At 39.5% G+C, this 25,552-nt stretch overlaps 1 protein-coding gene across 2 annotated transcripts in view; it reads left to right on the top strand.

Annotated features, from left to right (window-relative positions):
- Window positions 1–25,552, top strand: part of SLC9A9 (solute carrier family 9 member A9) — a 537,539-nt gene that overhangs the window by 424,085 nt on the left and 87,902 nt on the right. Inside the window, exon 14 of one of the 2 annotated variants that reach the window (XR_011995298.1) lies at window positions 97–3,087. Coding sequence is in view for 1 of the 2 variants with exons in the window: in XM_072727072.1 (XP_072583173.1) it covers window positions 11,305–11,389 (85 nt within the window). In the remaining variant the exon portion in view is untranslated. Of the gene's footprint in view, window positions 1–96; window positions 3,088–11,304; window positions 11,390–25,552 lie in introns of those variants that run through there. The other variant, XM_072727072.1, reaches the window with a different exon arrangement.

Genomic DNA, 25,552 nt, shown 5'->3' with positions numbered 1-25,552 from the left:
GAACTGTTGCTGCTTAAAAATAATGTTGTCTTTTTTTTTAAATTTTTATTTATTTATGATAGTCAGAGAGAGAGAGAGAGAGAGGCAGAGACACAGGCAGAGGGAGAAGCAGGCTCCATGCACCGGGAGCCCGATGTGGGATTCGATCCCGGGTCTCCAGGATCACGCCCTGGGCCAAAGGCAGGCACCAAACTGCTGCGCCACCCAGGGATCCCAATAATGTTGTCTTTAAGAGGTGTCCAGGCAGTGTTCTTATTCACAACAATGTTTCACTCCAAGGTGGCTATATTTCAGAAAGCGGTTGCCCCCAGACCTTGAAATAATTCTTATTTTCAGTGTCAAGTATAGGAAACAGTGAGATCGAGCTAGAAATGAAAAAAAAAGAAAAGAAAAGAAAAGAAAAAAACCACGTTGTCCATGCAGCTGCCACCTAATCTGGACAGGTTTTTTTCGGTACTTTCCAAACCATGTGTCAAGAACCTTTTTGCCCTCATTTTGCCTGACAGCTCTTCGCTTATTATCAACATCTGTTGCTCTGTTGGACTGAAGAGCATAAACTCTAACTCTTAGGAGGATTGCATGTTTCCACTCGGTTTGCATTTATTAAATTGGGCTTGCATTAATAAATAACATGGTTTTCACACTGGTCAACTTCTAAAAAAAAAAGAAGACTTTTTACCAAAAAGCTAAAAACTTTACAGTTATGCCAATTACTGATCATACACCCTCAAAATCAATAATAAATATGGTATTATATTTTTCAAGGAACCTCCTCTTTCTCTGTTGTAGAGAGTGAAACAACCTTTGAGAAATATGAACTTCTAGCTGTGACTAACTCACAATGTCACGATTTTCCTCTTTGCTTGTAACAACTTTAGAGTGTGAGTGGTATTACAGTCTTGTACCAGATCCAGAAGCTTCAGAAAGCAGGTTCCACATGCAATTATTAAAGTTTAAATATATATTCTATGCAAATGTGCTTCTTTGAGAAATGGGAGATAATACAGTTGGGAGATAATCTTATGTCTCATAAATTCAAAACAAAACAAACAACACAAAAAAACCTCTGAGACTCCTCCTCCCCCTCAACCATAGGAAGTTTTCCTTGTTAATTGATTCTGAGTCCTTGAAAGCAGAGCGATGCAGAGAAGTTAAGAATCACTGGAACACCACACTTGCCTTAATCTTTTAATAGATATTCCTGCTGCCCAAGAAGGGCTTCCACTATTGCTTCTCTTTTTCCTTTTTTGCCATTTTTCTCATGATTATCCTAATATTTGTTGAGTATAGACTATTGTTAACACCTCTCACCTTATCTATATTAACTCAATTTCCAAGATAACCCTATGAGTGGGTACTATGATTATCCCCATAATACAAATAAGAAAACTATACACAAATAAGTCAAATAGCTTGCCCAAGGATACATAGTGGAAAGAGGTGGAATGTTAAACCAGACCATCTGGTTCTAGAACTTCTACTCTTAGATGGAATGCATTCATGCATGCATTCATTCATCCATACAACCCATCATGTCAAGCACTAGTCTAGGCGTGAAGAGGATGCAGCAGTTAGCAGTTCAGAGTTTTCACCCTCACCCTTAGAGCTTGTACTCTAATGGGGGATGCTGATAAGGAAAAAGGTATGCAACTACATAAGTTCAGATAATGATATGAGTACAGCAGGTGAGAGGATGGGGATGAGGGCAGGCCTCTCTGAGGAAGCGGCATTTGACCAGAGGTCTGACGATGTGCAGGAGTGAGCCATGTGAGATCCGGAGGGAAAAAAACAGTCCAGAGAGAAGATACTGCAAGGATGAAGGCCATAGAGTCTCAGTGGGTTATGGCGTGTTCCATGAGTAGCAGGAAGGCCAGTGTGGCTGCGGCTTGGTGATCAAGGTGGGAGCAGATAGACATGACTGGGAAAGACACAGAGGGGTCGCCGGATCATTGGCCATGGTGAGGAGTTTGACTTTATTCTACATACAATGGAAGTAAAAACTCCTCCAGGTTTGGAGCTTGGAAATAATGGGACGAACCCTTTTTAAGAACTCCTTTTTCTCCCATCTCTCTTTGGCCAAATGTTACAATGAGGTTAATTTTCATTTTTTCTTCTCAGATAACTTTTATTTTTTAACACTATGCGTGCTTCTCAATGTGATCTCTCTCTCTCTCTCTCTCTTTTTTTTTTCAATGTGCTCTCTTAGTGCTAACTTCCAATTTTCTCTTTGCTTCCCATAGTTCCTTCATTGAAATTCTGTTTTTGGTTGTCACTTATGCTTGTGTGTAACCTGTGTGGATCTGTTCTGGTCACTGCCGCTCAAGAAAGTCAGAGCGGAGCTGAGAAAGGTCCAGAGAAGGGCAACTTCAATAACTTAGCAGGGGGAGATTAAAAGGATTACTATTTCTCCTGCAGAAAGATTAGCACTAAGAAGGAATACAATGAAGTGTCTATAAAAATATGAAGAGTGTGAGTAAGGTGAACAAAGACTCGCTGGCTAATTCCCAGAAAACCATAACCTGGAATACCCCCTGAAACCTGAAAGAGCTTGTTTGGGGAAGAATAAAAGGATTTGTTCTTCTGCACAATTGATACTTATTACTCATGGTCATCTAGAGTTGCAAAGGCTGGAAATATAAGTAGATTCAGGAGGAAAAGAGATTAATTAGCAGATGGTGAGGTCATTTCATCATTAAATAATTTTTCCCCTGTGAATATTTTCAAATATCCTAATAAACTTCTAGAAAACAAAGTAAATATTCCCATATATATTCCCCCAGATTTAACAATTATCAACATTTTTCCAAACTGGCCCCTATGCTGTTGGAGTTGATCTCATAGAATATAAATTCCATACTACACTTCCACAACTATTTCAGAAATAGAATACTGGGATCCCTGGGTGGCGAAGCGGTTTGGCGCCTGCCTTTGGCCCAGGGCGCGATCCTGGAGACCCGGGATCGAATCCCACGTCGGGCTCCCGGTGCATGGAGCCTGCTTCTCCCTCTGCCTGTGTCTCTGCCTCTCTCTCGCTCTCTCTGTGACTATCATAAATAAATAAAAATTAAAAAAAAAAAAAAAAAGAAATAGAATACTAAGCTCTATAAAATTGATCTGACCCAGATGAGGAGTTTTTATGTTGCACTGTAACTAATAATATTTTGAGAAAAATAAAAGGCATTTTTTAGAGCAAATATCTTGGGTTTTCCTTTGGTAATATTGACTTTATTTTGGTTACAATTACTTATCTTTCATACATCCAAAAGTATATTTCCTCCCACTAATTTTCTACTGCTTAGGATTAAATTCCATATACTTATCTATACATTCTACCATTGCCTGCTCTAGAAACCAGGAATGATCATGAGAAAGAGAAAGTGGAGAAAGATGGCAGCACTTTTTACATATTAGGTGCCATCTGTATAACCATGTTTCTTTACCTTGACCCATCAAGTCACCTCTTATAACCCCCATTTTAAAAATTATGAAATTGAAATTCAAAGAATTAAAGAAACTTTCCCAAGATGACAACAACAATGACAAATTCCAGATAACTTCAGCAATACCCAAACTCCGGTCTCTAGTTCCTCAACTCGGTGCGGTGGCTGCCCTCTGCATGGACTGTTCGCTGTTTGGACTCTCCTGTCTCACACTGCAATTGGAATAGGGCCTCCAGGCAGAAAGTTTAAGGAAAGTGGAAGCTCACGTCATTCGTTTTCCTTCTCTTGAGAATCACAGCCCTTCGCTGCCTGTTACCTAATACTATCTATAGATATATTCATAAATATAGATAGAATTCTATCTATATTTATGAAAACTGGTTATTTTGTAATAGTCAACCATTATGTATTTTGGAAGTAGTTTGGTAAGCAGAAACATTGTTTTGTTTTGTTTTCAGAAAAATGCATAATATTATATATTCAAATCACAAGCCTCAATGTGAGACTTATCTTTGCTGTAGTGTTGTGGTTTGGGCACTGTCACTAGGGGACATCTTGAGTCAGGATCTTATTCCAAGGTGCAATTGCTATTAGGATGTATGTGTACGAGTGTAAGCGTGTGCATGTGTGTGTACATGTATATAAAGGAGTTAACACACTATCTAAATTATGACATAAATGAGGCATTAATTAAGAATACTGTGAATTAAGTATAGTGAGATGATGTGAACTTCCTTCTGCCTCTAAATCGGTCCATCATCTTATGTCTTGCATTCAATCTAAAATCCATAACATGGTATACTGCATCTAGGATAAGTTTTGATATACTTTTAAGGGGGGAATATACCTCCTATACTTTTGTGGATATACTTTGTAAGCTACAAAAAAATGTGCCTTTTCATTTTAGTATCTCTTTCCAACTCCCACTCCAATGCCTTTTACGTGTGGGACTTATGATTCCAGTATATAGTCAGATTAGCTTTCTATTGATGCAGGACAAATTATCTCAAAAATTAGTGGCTTAAAATAAGAAACATTTATTATCTCACATTTCCTATGGGTCAGGGATTTGAAAGCAACTTAGCTGAATGTTTCTGACTCAAGGTTTCTCAGGAAGTTGCAATCAGAATGTCAGCTAGAACTACAGCCATCTGGAGGCTTGACTGGGGCTGGGGAATCCACTTCCATGTTGGCAAAAGGCCATCAGTTCACTGCTGACTATTGGCAGGAAGATGCAGTTCCTCACCACCTGTATCTCTCCATACAGCTGCTTGAGTGTCCTCACAATATGGCCACTGACTTCCCTCAATTGGTCTAAGACAGACAGGGAGAAGGAAGCCACAATGCCTTTTTTATGACCTTGTCTTGGATATGACACAACATCACTTCTGCCTCATTCTATTGATTAAAAATGAATCACTAAGTACAATCCACACTCAATAGGAAGGGAAATTAGGTCCCATTTTTAAAAGAAAATATGCCAAAAAGTTTATAGATGCACCTTTTTAAACCACTGCAATATTATATTTACCTGAACCAAATAATTTATTTTCCCTTGGATTAACTTGGATCTCCTATCCAGAAAAGCAATTTGAACAGGACTTGTCTCTAACTAAACCATGAGTTTAGCCCATCTTGTAGTTTGCCTATGTCTACATGTCATCTCAACAGTTTTATCTATCCTTGACTAGTTATCTCCTTCATTTTTTTTTCCTCCTTAAGCATGTATTTTCTGACTATACCTTCTTGAGAACATTTATGAATTTATCATGACACGGGGAAGGTAGAAGGTAAGAATATTTGTATACAGTGCTTTCTATGCGGAGGCTAAAAATTAATGATTTACCTTTTAAAATGTAAATTTCAAAAGATTTCCTATTGACCTTCAATTATATTATGCTCCTTCTTGAAAATCCAAAAATTTTTCTCTTTCGGGGCATACAATCTGATCCCCTCCTTGGAAATGAGAAAATCAAAGCAATAAACTTGAAGTTATTATATAAGTACATTCCAAACTGTGGGCAAATGGCAGGGCACAAGTACTATTATCGAATTCTATTCACACGTACCACTTGAAAAAATGCTCTGGAACCCATAAGGAGCTCTACAAATTTGTTATGATAATTATTTGTCTTTATTACCATTCTGTGCAACTTCTACTGACATTAATATTGAATATGAACTCTGAAGAAATAGAAAAGAAATCTCTCTCTCTTAATCCATTGAATCCCCCTGAAATGAGGAACAATCCCACATGATTATCCCAGAGCAGAGTTCATCCAGTTCACTTAACAAAGGCCCCACATTTGAATATTGATAGAGGAGTCTATTTGCATTTACTTAGTCCTTTTTCATTAGGGTTAGTACAACAAACAATCCCTTCTTGCTTCAGTGTCTGGTTTGCAGAGATTTCTGGCCTGAGCCTTTTGTTTTCTCCCAGGGGTCCAAATAAGCATAAAACAAAGAGTACCTTCCTAATTTTCCTGTTGCTCCTTCTCTGGGGTAGTGCTAAGGGCGAGGGGGAGGGGGTCACTTAAAAGATAAGGACTCACTCCCTACTGTGCTCAGTCACTTCCCAACCTCTGGCCTATTCCTTTGTTTAAGGAGGAAAAAGAAAGATATCAAATGTCCCAGTCACTTTTACCTTTTCCCAGAAATAGAAGCTAATAAAGGAACCAGAAATTGCACATATATCAAACACTCTGCTTCTTAGAAGTATCAAGGGCAAATAAAAGTTAAGATTCAATGCGCTTGACTCTCCAGTTCCCATTTACAGTGTGAAACATGAGGCTCAGAGTTGATAAGTGTATTGTTATTAAATGGTAAATGGTAGAGAGTCAGAACTCAAATCTTGGTTTTCAGTTTCTGAATCCTCTGTGTGTTCCAAACATGCGCACCACATCCCCGCTGGGATAAAGGAACTCAAAAGAAAAGAAATACTGTTAGTGACAAAGAAAATACCATCAAGTTCCAGATTTCGCTTCTAATGATCGCTCATATCCATTGTCCTTGGGTGTGAGTTGATCTCTGCTTCAGAATAATCTTGGTAAATTAATGCTACCTGCTGTCCTCTGCCCATCTGGACCCTCCCAGAAGCTTGCCCTCTGTGCTGCCTCATCAGATACCTTCCCTGTTCCAGGGTGAATGCAAAGCCTGGCCTTCCCTTGGCACATTTATCTTCAACCCCCAGTGAACAAGCAGAGCACACAGTAGACTAACTCATTTATTTCTACTCATTTATTGATGGCCTTTCATAACCGAGTTATTAAGTCATCAATAACTTCAGAGAAATAAATGAACAGATCCAGAACTGGGCCAACAGATATTTAAGATACCCACTGAAAATTTTGTCTAGGATCAGCAGAAAAGTCAATGCTGGGTCGTCAGTGGCATTTACCTCACCTGGGAAAACATGGTCTGTGTTTTATTCTAATTAAAACCCAGTCCACTTCTTTATAAACTAGCAAATACCATCACCAATCTCCCAAGTAAAAGAAAGTTTGAAAAAAAGATTACATTTGTTAACATTTTTCTAGAATGCTACCTAATATGTGTTGCTCTTATCAGCTGTCAAAAAAATATCTCTGAAAGTTTTGCCAGAAATAGAGTATAAGATCTTTCACGAGTGCTTGTGAGTTCTGGTATATTCCCCTCAGGAAATAAAATAAAAAAGATCTGGAAAGGGGAAAGAAGGGCAGAGAAGTTTCCTAAGACCTTGGAAAATGCTTGAAACCAGTAGGAGTCTAAAGGAATTCCTCACACAGATGTTAAGTTTCTATAGGGACACTCTTCACAGCCATCAACACGTTACCCATGCATTTTCATTATGTTTTGGGGTGTAGGTAACTGCCTTGTCTCAACCTACATGATCACCCCAGAATCCTGACCCCATCTCCCTGTTCAAATATTCCCTTACCTTAGTTTGCTCCCCACTTATACCTTGGGGCCCCATCTAAATGAGAGGAATCTTGGCTGCTGATGGATCACAAACATGCTTGGAAGAAGACTCTGTGCCTCAGTTTCCTCATCTGTCAGATAGGAATAATAATAGAACTAGCATACTTCATCAAATTGTTATAATAATTAAAAGAGTTAATACATGAGAAGCCCTTAGAATAGCGTCTGATACATGGTGAGTGTTCACAAAGTGTCAGCTGTTATTGCTGTTGTTGTCATTAATAAAAATATAATGTTTTCCATAAGATTAGAACCTTGGAGTCCAGCCAGTCACAATTTCCTCAATTCGTTTTGTAAGCGAGGAAACTGCAGCCCAGTAACTTATCTTGCAGTGTCTGTGCTTTCCAGAGTTTAAAGACTAAATGAGATAACTTGCAGAAAAAAACATCATCTTTGGAGTCCAGCAGTCTTACATTCAAAGTCTAGCTCTGTCGCTTGCTAACCCTGGGACTTTGGGCTCCTCTCTTCCCTTCTGTGGGTCTCTCCAGGTCCTCACTTGTAAACTAGGTATACATGGCCACCTTTCTAGAGTGATTTGAAAACTGAGAAGTAATGACTGAAAAAGTTAATGACTGTGACTAGTGTGCTGCCAAGGAATTAAGGAGCATTCGATAGCTGGGAACTATCACTATCACTGAGCGGGGCAGAGAGGGTGCTAGACCTCCGACCTGACTGCCAGGCAAGCTCACCATCACACAGCCCACGTTTACTTAAAAACAACCAACCAAACCAAAAACATGAAGTTATTTACACTAAGTTCTCTCAGTTTTCTTCAGTGACTATCTATCTTGTCACCAGTAGATATTATCAGAAATCACCTGTGCCTGCTGATGGATAAGATTTTGTAAGTCCTTTACTGTTCTCAGAAAAAGAAAAGGAAAAAGAGAGAAAGAGAGGCAACTCCCCACTGTCGGGTCAGAGTTTTTCTAACTAGCTTGTTTCGGGGTAAGCAGTTTTCTTCTGCCACCTGAGCCCCAACAAGCTGTGCCTGTTGGAGAGATGGTGACTCAGAAACAACTTACAGATGTTATAAAATAATAAAGGAAACACTATGTGCAGCAGTGATTTTGCAAATCTGAAACCTTTGTTGGGGTAGAAATGGCTAGAGAAAGATTCAGGGAAGGACAGAAATTGAACTGACACTCTGGTTTTCTTTTAGGGGGAATATGATGAATCAATTCTAACTCTAGATAATAAGGCATAACACTCAGGTCTATCAGAAAACAGATTTTTAAAACTTAATGTCCATGAAAAGATCACAGATGTCCCATGCACCGGGGGGGCTTGGGAATGAGGAATGGGTTCCATGGCCAAGTAAGTTTGAGAAATACTTCCCTCTTAAAGATTTTACAATGCTGATTTATAAACAAGAGTCTCTGAGAAGTCCTGTGTTAAGAAAACTTTCTGGGTGGCTCAGTGATTGAGCATCTGCCTTTGGCTCAGGGCATGATCCCAGGGTACTGGGGTTGAGTCCCGCATCGGGCTGCACAGAGGGAGCCTGTTTCTGCCTCTGCCTGTGTCTCTGCCTTTCTCTGTCATGAATAAATAAATAAAATCTTTAAAAAGAAGAAGAGAGAAGAAGAAGAAAGAAGAAGAAAGAAGAAAGAAGAAGAAGAAGAAAAGAAAGAAAGAAAGAAAGAAAGAAAGAAAGAAAGAAAGAAAGAAAGAAGAAAGAAAGAAAGAAACCCTCTGACACTATCAAACCCGCATTTTCCAAACAATGAGCACAAAATTTCCATCAACACCATATAGGACAGTGGTATTCTAGGGAACACTATTCAGGAAACCATACAAGATTTGAAATCAGAGATCTTAACCAAAGAGAAGAGTTTCCAGTTTGGATTTTAATTTAATTGTGAGCCTCTGCTTCAACCATTTTAGACAAAGGATACAGACTAGAAATGGACTCCATTTGGCTTTCTTGTATTCCCATTTTATTTCTGGGGGCTGGAATTCCAGCATCTGCTAGTACACATGTTTTAGAGAGCAGAACAGAGCTCTTTAATGCTAACCATCAAGGGAACTGTCTGGGAATGGGGGAAAAGTAAATAAAATGAAAGCAAATCCACTTGGGTTCATCTAAGGACTATCTCAGGAATAGTCTGGGAATTGCCATTGTCTTCCATGTCATAGTTTCTTGAGAGTGTTCACATTGTTAACGGGCTCTGAACAAGTGTTACAATTTGGGGGTGGAAACTGTGGGCCCAAATAAAGCAATGAAGTCCATGTGTACAGATCTATAAATGCTTTTAATGATGGAAAAAGTTACAACCAATTGAAGCCTAGGAGTCTCTTTTCTTGATATGCAAAATGGGATTCACAAAAGAAGTAAAAATGCCACTGGATCTCCTTCCTACCACAGTGCAATCAATCTTCATTGTCATCTGTCTGTAAGGTTCACAAAAATTTTTCACCTTCTTTCCTTTTTCCCACATTCATCCTCTACTCTCTCGTAAATATACATCAAATACTTTCTCTTCTTTTTTTGTTGTTGTTGTTTAGTTTTTATTTCATAGTCATAAATTTAATTGTGCAATCCAGCTCTTGGAGGGGAATAAGGAAAATATGGAATCATAGACCTGCAGTGAGAGCACAAAGATTATAGGCTATTTCAAGCAGGTGGGGGTGAACGGATACCCTCCAGAACTACAGAAGGAATGGTCTCATAGTTGAGGTAAAACACAAGTCAAATGTATTAGATTCATCCACAGTCAGGAATGTTGATCTTCTTGTGGGGTCTTAACCATTCCTGGACCCAAACCAATCCATGGCTTCCACAATTCATGCCCTCTCTCACTTTGCCAAAGACCGCATGCCAACCATCCAACCACTCAGTGTTGGCAGCACAGATGAAAAACTGGAACCCATTTGTGTTAGGTCCAGAATTTGCCATAGGCAAGATGCCAGGACCTGAGTGCTTCAAGACAAAATACTAATCAACAACTTTGTCCCCATAGATGGACTTACCACCAGTGCCATTATGGCGTGTGAAGTCACCACCAGGGCACATAAGTCCTGCAATAATCCTGTGAAAGCAGGAACATTTATAAACAAATCCTTTCTCCCCAGTGCTCAGAGCACAAAAGTTCTCTGCTGTCTTTGGAACTTTGTCTACAAACAGCTCGAAGGAGACAAGGCTCAAAGGCTTGCTGTCCATGGTCGTCAAAGAACACAGTGAGGTTGACCATGGTTAGCGACACAGGTGGCTCTGGGGTTAGTGACACAGGTGGCTCTGGGGCAGCGGTGTCAGCAAGGCTGAATGCTTTCTCTTCTTAATTCCCCTCCTACTTTGGCCCTTTTGAAAAAAAATAATAAATGGACAAGCACATTCAAATATTACAGGCTTTTATAAGGAATATCTATTTCAAAACTCTTAAAATAGAAATAGAAAGCTATCAAATATTAACCATAGCCTTTGGTAGTAATCACAAAGAAAAGGAATGAAAACTAGCTTAACAATTATTAGACTGTTATCACCCCTTTAGACTTGACCTTTTGGTAAGTCATAAATAAATACCATCCAAATTTGACAGAAGTAAACAGCAAAAATCATGCAACAGCAATCTGACAGAAATATCACTTTTATTGATGTCAAAAAATGGCATTTCTTAGCTGTTTAATAAAATAGGGATTATGAAGAAAAGTAAATGTTGAATTATGCCACAAGAGTCTCATCCACATGGCAAGATCTATGAGCTAATTTGCTTGGCAGCTGCTTCGCCATTTAGATAAAAATGCCTACAACCTAGAAAGTTTTTTTTTTAAGTGGTTACATTTAATTTGGTTTGACATGTATTTTTATAGTGAAAATATATGAATATATTCTATATTAATTTATATTGATATTAATATATATTAATATGCATTGATTATTTATCTGATACCTTTTTCTATTGTCTTTCTCCAGGAAGCAAATAGCTTGGAGAAAAACACAACCAAAACAGAGAGTGCTTGGCTCTTCAGAATGTGGTACGGCTTTGACCACAAATATCCTTTGATAATGATAACCTTCCAGATCCTGCTGCCTGGTAGAGACTAACTTCAAGCACTTAGTCATTGAGGTATCCGCTCTTGCTCTTCAAGAAACCCAGAAAGGTAAAGTGAATTCATGACCAAATTTGTCAAAAAAATAAAAAAGCTGTACAGTCTATACGTAAGTGTTACAAGGAACTAAAGTGAAATCTCTCAGAGTCAAATGAACTTGGTGTATTCATGGCAATCTAATATTTCCTAAATGCCAGATGATAAAATCTTCCAGTCCTGAGGACTGATCTATTTTACTAATTTCACTATTCTTCCCTTTGCAAAGATCTTACTTCTGGTCCGGTTGGCCAAGGTAACTGGACAAAAATCCCTCATCCTTCTCCCAGCCCATTTGTGTGTGCTCTTTTTTCATGCTATAAGAAAATGGAGTGGGGCTAGGGGCAAAGGGAATGAATGGTCTGAGAAGAATGAGTCTGATCACATGATTATAAAATAACATTACTTTGTTTTCCAGAAAGATTTGAGTAAGTCTTTTCTAGTGAAGGTCAATTTTACAATTCTCCCAATCAGTATAAACATAGTGGCTCAGTTCCACCTTGCCATGTGACTGGCAGGGCTGAGAAGTCAGGCCTGAAGGGCTGTGCCATTGTGAGGTGCAGTAAGCGGTCCATCTCTAATCCCAAGCAAAAGCACCACGGAAGAAAGGAAAGAACTGCACTGAAAATTGAATGTGTTGGGTCTTTGTAGTTAGTTTTCCACAGTCACAAATCCTCTTCCTTTCAGGGAGAAAATGTCAGTCACTGGGTGATTTTAAAGTGCCCGAGCAATGATTAAAACCACAACAGATCAGTAGGAAAGGAAGAAGAATTAAGAACAGGAAAAATAAATTCAAAGAATAAGGTGAAGAAGAGGTAAAATGGAAAGGGGAGAGGAGGCAAGAGAAGTATAGGAAATTCACAGTGGGAAGGAGAGGAAGGCAAATTGGAGGAATTGCTACATTAGAAGAAAATTAAATAAGAAAGAAGAGAAGCCAGCTGAAAATTGCAGAAATAAGCAAAACAGGCGAGAATTTAAAAAGCAATTCTGCAAAAGTAGAGCATTCCAAGAATTACAAAATGCACATGTGGAAGGTAGAGGGTTCTTGAGTCTACAGTTTTCTTTTCCCACAGCTCTGCTCTCTATGGACAGAGAGCATGCCTTGCTCAGTCTTGAGCCTTTATGGACAGTGTAGGTTTCCAACACCTTAAAAGCACTCCCTGTTGGCCGTTAACTACCTCATGGAGGTTCTGGTATCTCATAAGCTACCCATCGCCTTGCCTTCTTGGTCTCTCTAAGGGAAGCTGTTTCGTAGCAGGTTATGCTGGTTTATGTTCCAGGTTGATTTCTCATCTGGAAACACAATTTTCCCCTGCCATTGCGTCACCTAGCTGATAACCAAATTTTAAGAACTTATAAAAATTTGACAGATGAGTACACAAAAGTCTGCTTGATTATGAAAGGTATACAGTAAGAAAATGTCTTTTTGGGTTCCTGGACCCAATTTTCAAGCTCCCAAGATTGTTACTTATGTGTCTGACCCACTCACTACAGATTGGAGGTTCCCATGACCTCCTCTTTGGGTTCAATTAATTTACGAGAGCGGCCCACAGAACTTGGAGAAATGTTTTACTTACTAGATCAATGGTTTATTATGAAAGGTTAAGAGATACACAGGGCAAGGTATGTGGGCAAGGTCACCTAGCTTTCATGCCCTCTCATAGTGCACCACTCTCCCCAAATCTCCATATTCACAAACTAGAAAGCTCTCTGAATCCTGTCGTTTTGGGGTTTTATGGAGGCTTCATTATATAGGCATGATTGATTAAATCATTGACCGCTGGTGATTGAACTCCATCCCTAGCCCCTTTCCCCTCCCAAAGGTGCATAGAGGAGGGGAAATTAAATTTCCAGCCCTCAAATCACAGGTTGGCCCAGCCCTCAAATCACAGGTTGGTCCTCCTGGCCAGAGGGGTCCAAAGCCCACCTCATTAACATAACAAAGGATACCTTTCTTCACTTAGGAAATTCTGAGGTTCTTAGCTCTGTGAAACACCAAATCTATGTCTTATTACAAATCATAATCACACCAAATGGTAAATCAGAAATGAGATGAAAAATGTTTTTGCTCAAATCCTGACAATGCTGCGAGGAATGCTTTATAAGGAAGAAAGAGGGTAAAAGTGGAAAAAATAACTTGGAGACCAGAAAGGAAAGTGGAAACTCACCCAAATTTTTAGCTTAGAGCAGTGACACCAAATTCAGATGATGTCATAGTTTTTGTCTCACTTTTCACCAGGGGTTTATTTCCATATGATTATGGACAGACTTGCAAAAAATGAAAGTAGATTTACTCTGTCAGTAATATCTCTTCTCATGGTAATTTGTCCTCCTGTGCATTCATTCTAGAAATTGCAGTGCTACCATCACTGCACAGATATATTTTCACTTAGACAACAAAGTTTTTATATCCGAATTATGCTCTGAATTCATACCCAGAGAATAACAAACCAACCAGTCTCTACCCTGTGACCCCTTGATATATCTGTATTTCCAGAGACAAATTATCCACTTGGCATTTATGTTCTTTCTACTGTTCACCTAGAACCCAGGTGATGTGCCCTTGGACCCTCATAGGTAGGCTATTCCAGCCACCGTCAGTGTAGGGATGATCCCTACCCCAGGGTTAGGTGGCCTGGCCAAGGCAAAAAAGAAATTGTTGCAAGGCTGAAAGAAACTGACTCTGAAGTTCGGAGCTGCTTGAGTTTCATTTCAGTAAAATTGCATCATGCAAATGAGGCATCATGAAGAATTACTGACAAAAGGAAAAGAAGAATAAATAAGCCTTCGTGTGCACCTGTATCAGTCAGCATTCTCCAGGGAAACAGAAACACAACCGGTAGGAGTACACACACGTACACACACACACAGAGGCATAGATACACATACATATTCACACACATATACACATACATATACATACATATACATATACACTTACATAGATTTATTTCAAGAAAATGGCTTTATGGGTGATGCAAGTGCAGAAATTTGTAGGGCAAGCTCTCTGGAAACTCTCAGGCAGGAGTTGCTGCTGCTGCCTTGAGGCAGCTCAACTGTCTTTCTTCCTTAAGGAAACTTCAGTTTAGCTCTTAAGGTCATTCAACTGGCTGGATGAGGCCCACCCACATTCAGGATTATCTCCTTAAAGCAACTGATTGGTAACTCAGATGGGGACCACACCTACTGAATAGTTGGGTAGGCTAGTCAACTATTGGGCAGACCCATAAAACCAAGCATCACAGTACTCAGTTTGCATTCAATTTCTGCCCAAAATTGAGACCCTAGAAAGACCCTCTTAATTCACCATTGGTATCAGTAAAACAAGCCGCTGTTGCTTGAATAGTTTTGTTTTCTTTTTTACTTTTTCGTAGCATAATTAATACACATATACATTTCCATAACATTTTCCCAAAAACTACAGGGGTATAAAAATAATAAAAAATTAACATTCAATGAATAATGGCCCAAGTACTATGTTGAGTGCTTTACATTGATAATTTCACGTTACCTCCATGGCTCTGCGGGAGGTTAGGAGGGGCTAGAGCATATGATGCAACCCAAATGGATTGCTGATTGTGTTGGCCATTGCTGAAACAACCCGGGCTCCTTTGTTCAAGAGCCTTGCTGGAAGCCTATGGTGCCAAAATTGAGGGTTAATTAAGATTTCATTGTGATTCAATGTGGGCAGCAATTCTGAGTCATCTGGTGCAAAGGAGCAATTGAGAAGGGGAGAGGAGAAGGGAATCTATTTTATTGACCCACTGCTTTGCCAGTGGATACATTGTTTCACTTAATCCTCATAACCACCCTTTTTTGTTTTATTTCATTTTACAACCACCCACTTTGAGTGGCCTCAACGAGACACCAAATTCCTAAATCATTATCTATATCCCTGGGGAGGATTATCCTTTCCCTGCCACAAGAAGATTCAAGTCACAATCTGGCCTCTCATGGCCCTCTATCCATCTTCTACTCTCACTCCCTGGCTCACTCTGCTCCAGCCACCCTGGCTTTCCTAGGATATATCAAGTGCATCCCTACTTCCAGGCCTTTGCACTGACTCTTCTCCCTGCTTGGGATGTTGTCCCCTCAGACATTCCCATGCCTACCTCCTTCACCTCCTTCACTTATTCATTCAAATTATCAGTGAGACCTTCCTGGCTCCATCTTTAACAGTCCCAAGAGCACTCCCTCACCCTTCATTTGCTTCATTTTTTACCTTAACACTTGTCACCATCTGACACAGTATATAGTTTATTTATGTGTTTTAATAGTTTCCTCCAACCAAGATATGTGCCTTCTTAGCAGGGACGTGGGACACATCTCATTCACTGATGTGTCCTCAGGACATAGAACAGTGCCTGGCACATAGTGGACATTCAGTAAATATTTATTGAATGGATGGATGAATGAATGAATGAATGAATGAATGAATGAAGCAAGCCAGCAAACAATATTTTCTGTTCACAGCACCTTCATTCTAGACATTGATGTAGCAGGAAAGTCCAAATAATTATTTGAAGGTTGCTAAGTGAGCTGGAAAGCAGAGCAAGGCAGAGTGCATAATTTTGGTGTTTTCACCCAGAATGCCATTTGGTAACCAAGGAATATCTACCTCCCCAAGCCTCAGTGTCCCTCTCCCTAGGCAGGGACCACCACCCCAGCAGACTTGCATCTGTTTCTTCACTGACTTCCTTCCTATGGCTGGTTCATCCTTCCTTAGGTTTAATTAGTACACCTGATCTGCTACATGCAGGCCTGGATCAGGTTTAGAAACCATTCTCTGTCTGGGTGACTTTGAATACATCTTATCTCACCAATTGTGTGTTGATTTTATTAGTATACAGAGCTCAAAACTTTAGAGCCGCCTATCATCCTCACTAGCAATCTCTTATAATGATGATAACAAAACAGAAATTGATATCCCTTTATTCATATTTTCTAAAACATATTTTCTAAAACATCAGATAAAATGATTTGCTTAGATCCACATTGTTACAGCTGGCATGGGAATCTTAGGTTGCCTTATTCATAGGTGACTAATGACCCTGCTCAACTGTCTGCCTCTTACAGCCTCTTTCCATTCTATCATTTATCATCTCTCTCCTTAAGAGATGTGTATATATTAGTCTGTAAGCATGTGTATATATTAGTCTTACAAATGTGAATGACACAGGATAAGCATGACCTTTTCCAAAACAAAAAGGGCAGCCAAAATCATTTTTAGCACTTCCTGTATACCGACATCAACTGAAAATAAGAAGTTATTATGTGGTTGCCAACATTTTACATAAGTGTAAGAAAGTGCAAAGATAACAATGGATTGGCGAGTTGACACAGTAACAGAATTACATAAAGCCACGTGGATGGAGACTTCCTTCCCATCACTGGTTTGGAATGAAGAGTGCACTGAGGTATTACCAGCAAAATGAAAGGCCCATGGCAGATGTGCGGATGCTACAGCTCTGGAGTTTTCCATTTAAGTGTCTGGCAAGGAAAGTGGCAGATACCAGACCCCCTCCTCTACTGAAGTGTGACAGGCTAGGGCTGCATTCCAGGAAAGTAAACACGAACATGAGGATCATTCAAAATGACACTTGCAACCAAGTATTCAATGGGTTTAAATGTAATGGCATTATAGTCCTGAAAAAAAAAAAAGAGGGGGGAAAAAAACCCTTCCCCTCCCAAAACTTGACAGAATTCATTATATCCCACACAGCCAAACTTATTTTAAATCGTAGGTATGAATATTGTGAGCAGCAATTTCCATTTTAAATGATAATCACTGCATTGCAGTTTTACTTATTCTGACTAGCAGAAGCATCCATGAATTATTTATTGAGGTAGGACTGTGGCCTTGTGAATGACTTGAGTTTACTTCACAAAAAAACTCTCAGAGGAAAAAGGACCGTTAGCTCTATGATCCCTGTTTTATAAATGAGGCAACAGAGCCCAAAGGTGGGGGAAAGGCACACCCAAGGTCACTGATGGACTTGGAGGCGGCATTCATAATCAACAAAGAGCAGGCTGCGTCCACCTAAAGAATCCAAGGGTCCTGGCTCTGGTGGTCCATCCACTGAGTTTTGGTAGCGTGAATGTATGTGTGATGTTGTTGTAAGTGTGCCTGGCATACAATCGAGAGCTTTATAGGATAGCTTCTTTGGTAGCTTATCAAAAACTTCACTAGTTTGGAGGCAGGGTGTGTTTCACTTTCAGTAACAAACAGGAGGACTAGCAGAGGATGTAAGATTTCCTTCACTCCGTTTTATTTAGTGCCTACTATGTGCCAGGCAATATCCCAGCAAAAAACAAGGTGGATATCGGTGACCTTCATGAAGTCTTGCTTATTTGCCTGGTTAAAAAGAGTCATGACCCCAAAACCCCTTCAAACATCAGATAGTCCTTAGCATAGGAAGGAGGGACACTGGCATCACTAGAATTTAACTGGGAAGAGGGGGACCTCTGGGGGCCTGGGGGGTGGAGGAGAGATTTCTAAGGAAGCTGTAAATTAAAAGAATTTATAACCTCACTTTGCAAAATGTAACCAGATATTTCCACAGGTGGTTTCAGAAAGCAGATTTAGAGATATTGGAAGTGTAACTAATCAGCTTTTTAAAGACTCTCTCTGCATGATAATTGTGCCCCTGAGAAGCTGGCCATAGGGAGGAGCTAAGCTTGCACTGAGCAGGAGGGCAGCTACCACTCGCATCCAAATGGATCATCCATTGGGTATTCAGCTTGGCTTTTGGTCATCCTTGTTCTCAGAGGTGCTAGTGTAGAAAGATCTTGAAGGTAGCCCCTGACATAGCATCTAAGTGAAAAGAAATTAAAATTCACTAAAAGAAAACACTAGCTTCCTGGATCCTTGTGTTCCCACAACTCATTGGTGAGAACCAATGAGGAGAATGTTAAGGGTACCCGGAAACATGGGCTGTTTTCTGTTCAGGTCATAACTTGGGTCTTCCATGATTTCTTATTCCATGTAGTGGGAATAATAAATACTGTCCTCTGTTTTGGCTAAATCTATGAGAAAAGTTGGTGGGTTATTAAAACTGTTTTTTAGGGATCCCTGGGTGGCGCAGCGGTTTGGCGCTTGCCTTTGGCCCAGGGCGCGATCCTGGAGACCCGGGATCGAGTCCCACGTCGGGCTCCCGGTGCATGGAGCCTGCTTCTCCCTCTGCCTGTGTCTCTGCCTCTCTCTCTCTCTCTCTGGGACTATCATAAATAAATAAAAAATAAAAAAATAAAAAATAAAACTGTTTTTTACTAATGGTAACTTTTTCATTTACCTTCAGGGACAAAACATGATTAAGACAGTTAAATAGTGCAGTTTTCTCAAGATTCTATAACCTAAATACACTATAGTATTCCATAACTGGACTAAAACTCTTCTGAAGGCCTGAGAAGAGACTACAAGTATGACTTTGTGAGCTGTTGCCTGAAAATGTTAGATTTTCCACTGTGAATATGAAAAGCTGTGGGTCCCAAGATTATAACTGAGTTTTCTACAATAATCTTAGGATTCTACAAGAGTTGAGATGCCCCTAATTTATTTTGTCTTTTCTTCTGTAAGAGTTTTAATGATATTCCTATTAAGTGCACGGGAATGAGAATTCCTATTAAGTGAGAATGTTTTTTCATGTCATCTTTATTTTAAGCAAATGATATGAAAATCTGGATTTATGCAAATGAGAAATCAGAAGGTGACTCTTCTTCTAGAATGGATTCATAAATTCCTTTAAAACCAATTTTTAAAGAATTTGTTGAGCACTTTCTCGTCGCAAAGTACTATACTAGATTCTCCCCACTTAGTCATCACATATTTTATTAAGAGCCTACTATGAGCCAAGTACTGTCCTGGCACTAAGGATACAGCCGTTGACAAATTCTCACAAAACTTACATTCAGGTTCTTTTTTAAAATTTCTCATTTACAGATGTCTTTTCAGGAACATGATTGTGGTATAAAGGTATATACACTTAGACATTCCACTATTGGTTTTTATCAAATTGAGGAAAGTCTGGCTCTCAAGTCAGGATGTACTGATTTGTTATTGTAGCCTATCTACTTACTAGCCGTGTAATTTGGGGAAAGTTATTGACGATCTCTGTGCCTCAGTCTCTAAGCTGCAAAATGGGAATATGGAAGTCTGTTTGGGGAATTAAATGAGTTAACACAAAGCACTTAGAAAAGTGCTCAAAAAATATTAGCTTCATCATATTATCATTACTACCTGTTAATGTCTACATCTCTTAAATGGAGACACCATGTAATTTGTTTAGTATCCATTGTCATTTATTATCTCTGAGTGACCAAAGTATCTATTATTTTGTATGCCTGTAATAATTTTCAGTTGCAACAGCCATATTTTAATATGATAAGAACATCTCCAGTCTCCACATAAATGAAAGTTTCCGCATAGACTATAAATCATACATAATTCTTCTTATTTGGTCTTGAGTCAATGGATGTAGCTGGATGCTAGGCAATTTCTTTGTGTCCTCTGTTCTGCACATGTGATTGTTTCATTTATGATTTTTCTAAGTTATAGTCCATCATCCCATAGTTATTTTTCTGGAAATTACACCACAGATAGCAATTTTGACTCAATAGAGAAGTGCAGGCAATTTTTCTGTTCCACAATGAAAGCAATACAAGCCTTTGATGATAATTATTCCTCTTGTCCCTTCTCGTGATAAAGGAAATCTTTCAATTGCACCTTTCAGGTGAAGCTGTGGTGTTTTGTCATTAGCAATAAGATGTTATATTTGAAGATTTCTAGGTCAGCATTGAATCGTTTTATTTGAAAAAAAAAAAAGAAGGAAAAAATGTGAAGACTGACAAAAATGTATGTATTACCTCAATGTTGCCAGTTTTGAATTTAGTTTTAATATTTCTTGCCTATGAGAAAAGGAGTATTTTGCTTAAATTTGCTTCAACGGTTACTTGGTCACTCGTTCTCAACTGTAGGAGCCAGCTGTAGGCTGCCAGCAAATTCATGAGCTACCAGAGACACATTATCAGCATGAGCCATTGCTAACCAGCCCCACATATTATCACCTGACAAGGAGACAGAGACTGGTCTATCCTGGGGACCACACTACTCAGCCCTTGTCTGCATGTGAAGCTGTGGTAGACACAACACAAAGCATGTGGGCAGGCAAGGCTCTGCCTAATTAAAGTTCACTTCACCAGGTAGATGGTGATGACAGATTCTCAATGTAAATAAAAGTGGACAAACAGAGAAGTTTGCTGGTGGTTAATGGAGAAAGAGACTGTTGGCGAAATAAATACCGTTCTTTTAGTCATGTGGCAAAGAGTCCACAGAGGAATTGGGAGTTCCTAACATGAAATTAAACAACAGGAAGGGAGGAAGAACATTCTGAGCAGAGGGAACACCATGGAGATCCCATGACAAGCGTGGTATGAAGAGCTGAAAGGAGCCTGAATGAGTCTGCCTGCAAGACACAGAATTGGAAGTAAGGTGAGAAAGGAGGCCTTCTCCAGAGAACAGTGCAGTCAGCCTTTGAAGCCGAGGATGAAGCTCTTATTCCCTACCCCCAGTATTATCAGAATTCTCTCTTTTTGGTACGAATTTCATATTTTTGTTTGGTAACTCAGGTAGCTAAAGGTAGAGAAATGTACCATAGGCTAAAGGGCCTCTAAAGTTTCCTTTCTATCACAAATCTGATTCATCTGTGTGACAGCCATTTATCAGTATCTGCATGTTTAATGCTTCCAGAACTGGATTTAGCTTTAATATTTATTCCCCTGGGGGGGGGGGGGAGATATGAATATTTTGTGTAAATTTTCTTCATTTGTTTTAACTGAATTTAGTTTTAATACTTCTTCCCTAAGAAAAAATATTACTATGTCTTCAAGCTTCTTTTGAAGTCACAAAATAAGAAATAGTAAGATAAGTAAGAAATGCTGGTTGTCCTCAAGATGCCAGCATCCTAATGAGGTGGAGACAGCAGCCAGCCATGCAGTAAGCACTATATTAAAGTCATGAGCAGAGGGTTATGGAAGCCAGAGACCGGTATAGCCAACTAACCAGCTGTGGAGAATCAGGGAAGCCACACAGAAGGAACTTTGCAGCTGGGTGGGGGAAAAAAAAAAAAAGTAAGAATCTCTAGGGAGCTGGGCTGAGGTTGTGGGGGACTTCCTGGCAATGGAAACAACTCAGGCAACAGCACAACCTGGGAGTGAGGTATTTGAAAAATGGTGAGAGTGTCAGTGTGACTGGATCAGTGGGAAGTGAAATTGGAGAATTATCATGTGGACACACTGGGCAGGACCACATGTGTCACGGTCAAGAAAATGGATTGTGTCTTATCGACTGCAGGAAACCAATGCGGTGCCTTAAGCACAGAATCACACAGTCCAATCTGCTGTAATGAAGAGCACTCATGGCCATGTGGAAAGTGGTGTAATGGGGAGAGCGAGAAACTTAAAATGATTCTGATAGTTGCTTCCGAAGACACCCACCAGTTTCCCATATAGATAAAAATGAGGACAGCAATGTTTTCATTCTTCTTGGAAACATCCTTTGGAACACCCATTATGTGTTTCAAAATATAAGTGCATTAAATTATCAAGGTATCATTTCAGTACGAGATTGGTTCTTAAATTTCACTAAAGAAAATGGCCCAGTGGTGTAATTGTTAGAGTCTACCAAAATGTTTTCTAGGTTTTTTTTTTAATTATTAATATGCTATTTATTTGTACTCAAGGGAAAAAAATAGACTGATATCCTCTGATAAAGGAAAAAAAAAAAAAAGCCAAACAATCCAACAGGACTTAAATATGAGAAAGAGAAGTAGGATAAGCAAAAAAAAAAAAAAAAAAAAAAAGTCTTTTGAAGCACAAACTTTGATTTTCATACTTGGGGTACGATGCTGATTAGCTGGCAGCCAGCAAAAAAAAAAAAAAAAAAAAACAGTCAGGGGATCCTGTCCTTGAGCAGCCAAGTGGCTCATCAAAAGAACCATTTCAGTTGTTTGTTTATTCTCCAGAAGACCCAAGGGGTTTAACTTGGACACTTAGGAAGCAGGTAGTCTCTGCATTAGGTCCTGTCCGTGTATCCTTGGTCAGCACGTCCTGCCCAATTTAGGCCAAGTCTGCATTTTCCTTATTTAAACTGTTCACTGGTCATCAAAAAGCTAAATTAAAGAAGCCAAGGCAATCCAGATTTTAAATGAAATTGCAAAAAAAGAAAAAATATACTTCCCCTGTGGTAGATGCAGCAAGTCATGGTGGGGCTTGCTTTCCCGTGTGAAGTTGGCCTCCCCCCTTGCTACCTCACCTTTGCTCCCTGGCTAGCAACCTGACCACCTGGTCTTTCTTCAAGATGTGCCTGTGCTGGGTTCTGTGGAGGTGCCCGACTTTTTCCTCTTTTCCTGTTTTGGCACTTACAGTCCTGCCTCCTGAGAAGCAAGCCCCTGAGAAAACCCCTCAGGCCCAGGCATGGTGGGGCAACTGGTCACCCCAGTACTCTTCCCCCCTGGAATTTAAGAATCAACTCCACACCGCAGTGGTGATAAGATCCAGGAGTGCTGCCCCTTGAAGAGGTTTCTGGAAGCATTTGCATTTTCTATCAAATTCTTTCAGTAATACTCTTTCATTGTGGTAAAATATACAATACATAAAATGTGCCATTTTAACCATTATTTATTTATTTCTCTCTTTTTTTAATTGAAGTAGAATTGCCATACTGTGTTAAATTAGTTTCAGGTATATAATATAATGAATCATCAATTCTTTACGTGACTCGGTGCTCATCAAGATAAGTGTATGCTTGATCCCCTTTATCTATTTCTATTTCCCGTCCCCCACCCACTTCCCCTCCGGCCACCACCAGTTTGTTCTCTGTATTTGAGTCTGGGGTTTTGGTCTGTCTCTAAATGTTTCCCAGTTTACAGAGCCAACTCAGTCTTTCAGCTCAGCTTCTCATATTTCAGTTACCAACCCACGGTCAGAAGTGAGAGAATTTCTGACAGAGGCTTTAACTAATCTAACAGAAATGTAGAATTCAAATTTACTTTCAGAGAAAAGGCGGTTTTTTGTTCCTAAATTCCTGCACTAGCATGCCACCAGCCCTCAACCCACACTGAGCTTTTGGGACAGTCACTTGCCAGCGGTAGCTCATGCTGTGGGCTTTTAAACGTAGGGGAAGTAGCACAAGAGAGCTAACCTTTTTCCGAAGGAAACAGATATATCCTCAAACCACTGCTTTTCACATCCCTTGAAACCATTTCCTTGGAATTTCTTGAAGTCCACCAGTGTGCTGGATTTCACTGACCTGTTCCCTATAAACATGACCAGAGCTGATTTCCAGCTTGTATATACAGGCTCCTAAGCAACTCTAACTCTAATCTTTTATTATGTGGTTGATAGCTGGAACAGGAAAGACCATAACTGCTTCTCCCTTTCCTCACTACTCCTTCCCAGCAATAGAAAACACCTCTTCCCACATCCCACACGAGTGCGTAGGACTTGGATTGCGGGTGCCAAACCCTTTGCCTTTCTGTCCCCTGCTTCATGTAGACACAGATCATTCTTGGAGCTCCCGAAAGCAGTGTGCCAGCGTCAATCAGGAGAAGTGGCCCACCCCTAGGCTGGCTGCATGCACTGAAGACTCTGGGTGCTGAAGGAAGAGAGGACCACACTCAGAAGCAGGTACCCCACGTTTGCACAGCTCCAGCAGCACAAGCTCAGAAGCCTGATCTTTAGCTTGACCAATTCTTTGTCTGTTTTGTTTAGGGGTGTGCTTTTTTAAATTCTTAATTTGAAGTCCTCAGGCCTTCTCTGAACTAAAATGTTCAGAAGATGAACATTATGATAATTGGTAATTGTACAAGCACTTTGCAAACATCAAGTGCTTCATAAAGTTGAAATGATACTAAATTCAGTGACAGGTTTATAAGCCTGAAGGCCCTCAGACTCACTGTGCAGATATAAACAAAGAATTTTATTAGATTTTTATTATTTTTAAATTCTAGCTGATTTTCTGCGATATTCAAGATTATGATGAGCATATAAGTCTCCTCTCAGTCTACAGATATGCCTTATTGAGAAATCTTCCTCCCTAGCTATCTGGCACCCACAAATTCCATTCCTTTGAAGATGGCTCACAATGAAATGGATGTACCCCATGCCTCCATCAATTAGTCCATGAAGAATCCCTATCCCTTAAATTCCTAGAAACACAAAACCTTCCAAACTCAATGAGGAAGAGATAGAAAAGTTTGAACAGAACAATTACTAGTAACAAAAGTGAATCAGTAATCAAAAAACTCCCAACACACAAAAGTCCAGGACCAATGACTTCAAAGATGCATTCTACCAAACATTAAAGAAGAATTAATACCCATCCTTCTCAAACTATTTCAAAAAATAGAAGACAAAGGAAAGCTTCTGAATTCATTCTATGGGGCCAGCATTACCCTGATACCAAAGCCAGGTAAAGAAAAAAAAAAAAGAAAGAAAGAAGAAAGAAGGAAAGAAGAAAGAAAGAAAGAAAGAAAGAAAGAAAGAAAGAAAGAAAGAAAGAAAGAAGAAAGAAAGAAAGAAAGAAAGAAAGAAAGAAAGAAAGAAAGAAAGAAAGACCTGCAGGCTAATATCCCTGATGAAAATATCACCAAATATTAGCTAATCAAATTCAACAATACATTAAAAGAATCATTTGCCACGATCAAGTGGGATTTATTATAGGGATATAAGGAAGGTTCAATATTTGCAAATCAATCAATGTGATACATCACATTAGCAAAAGAAAGGATAAAAACATACGATCTCAGTAGATGCAGAAAAAGCAATTGACAAAACACAACCTCTATCTGTTCGTGGTTAAAAACACTCAACAAAGTGGATTTAAAAGAAATATACCTCGACATAATAAATGCCATGTATGAAATCCCCTGTATGAAATCCCCACAGCTAACATCATACTCAATGGTAAAAAACTAAAGGCATTTCTTCTAACATCAGAAACAAAAACAAGGATGTCCACTCTAACCACTTTTATTCCATATAGTACTGCAGGCCCTGGCTGTAGCAACCACACAAGAACA

This window comes from Vulpes vulpes, chromosome 11 (assembly GCF_048418805.1).
Source record: "Vulpes vulpes isolate BD-2025 chromosome 11, VulVul3, whole genome shotgun sequence".
NCBI classification, from domain to species: Eukaryota; Metazoa; Chordata; class Mammalia; order Carnivora; family Canidae; genus Vulpes; species Vulpes vulpes.
The sequence above is the reverse complement of the archived record's forward strand: the minus strand, read 5'-3'. Positions and strand labels throughout refer to the sequence as shown.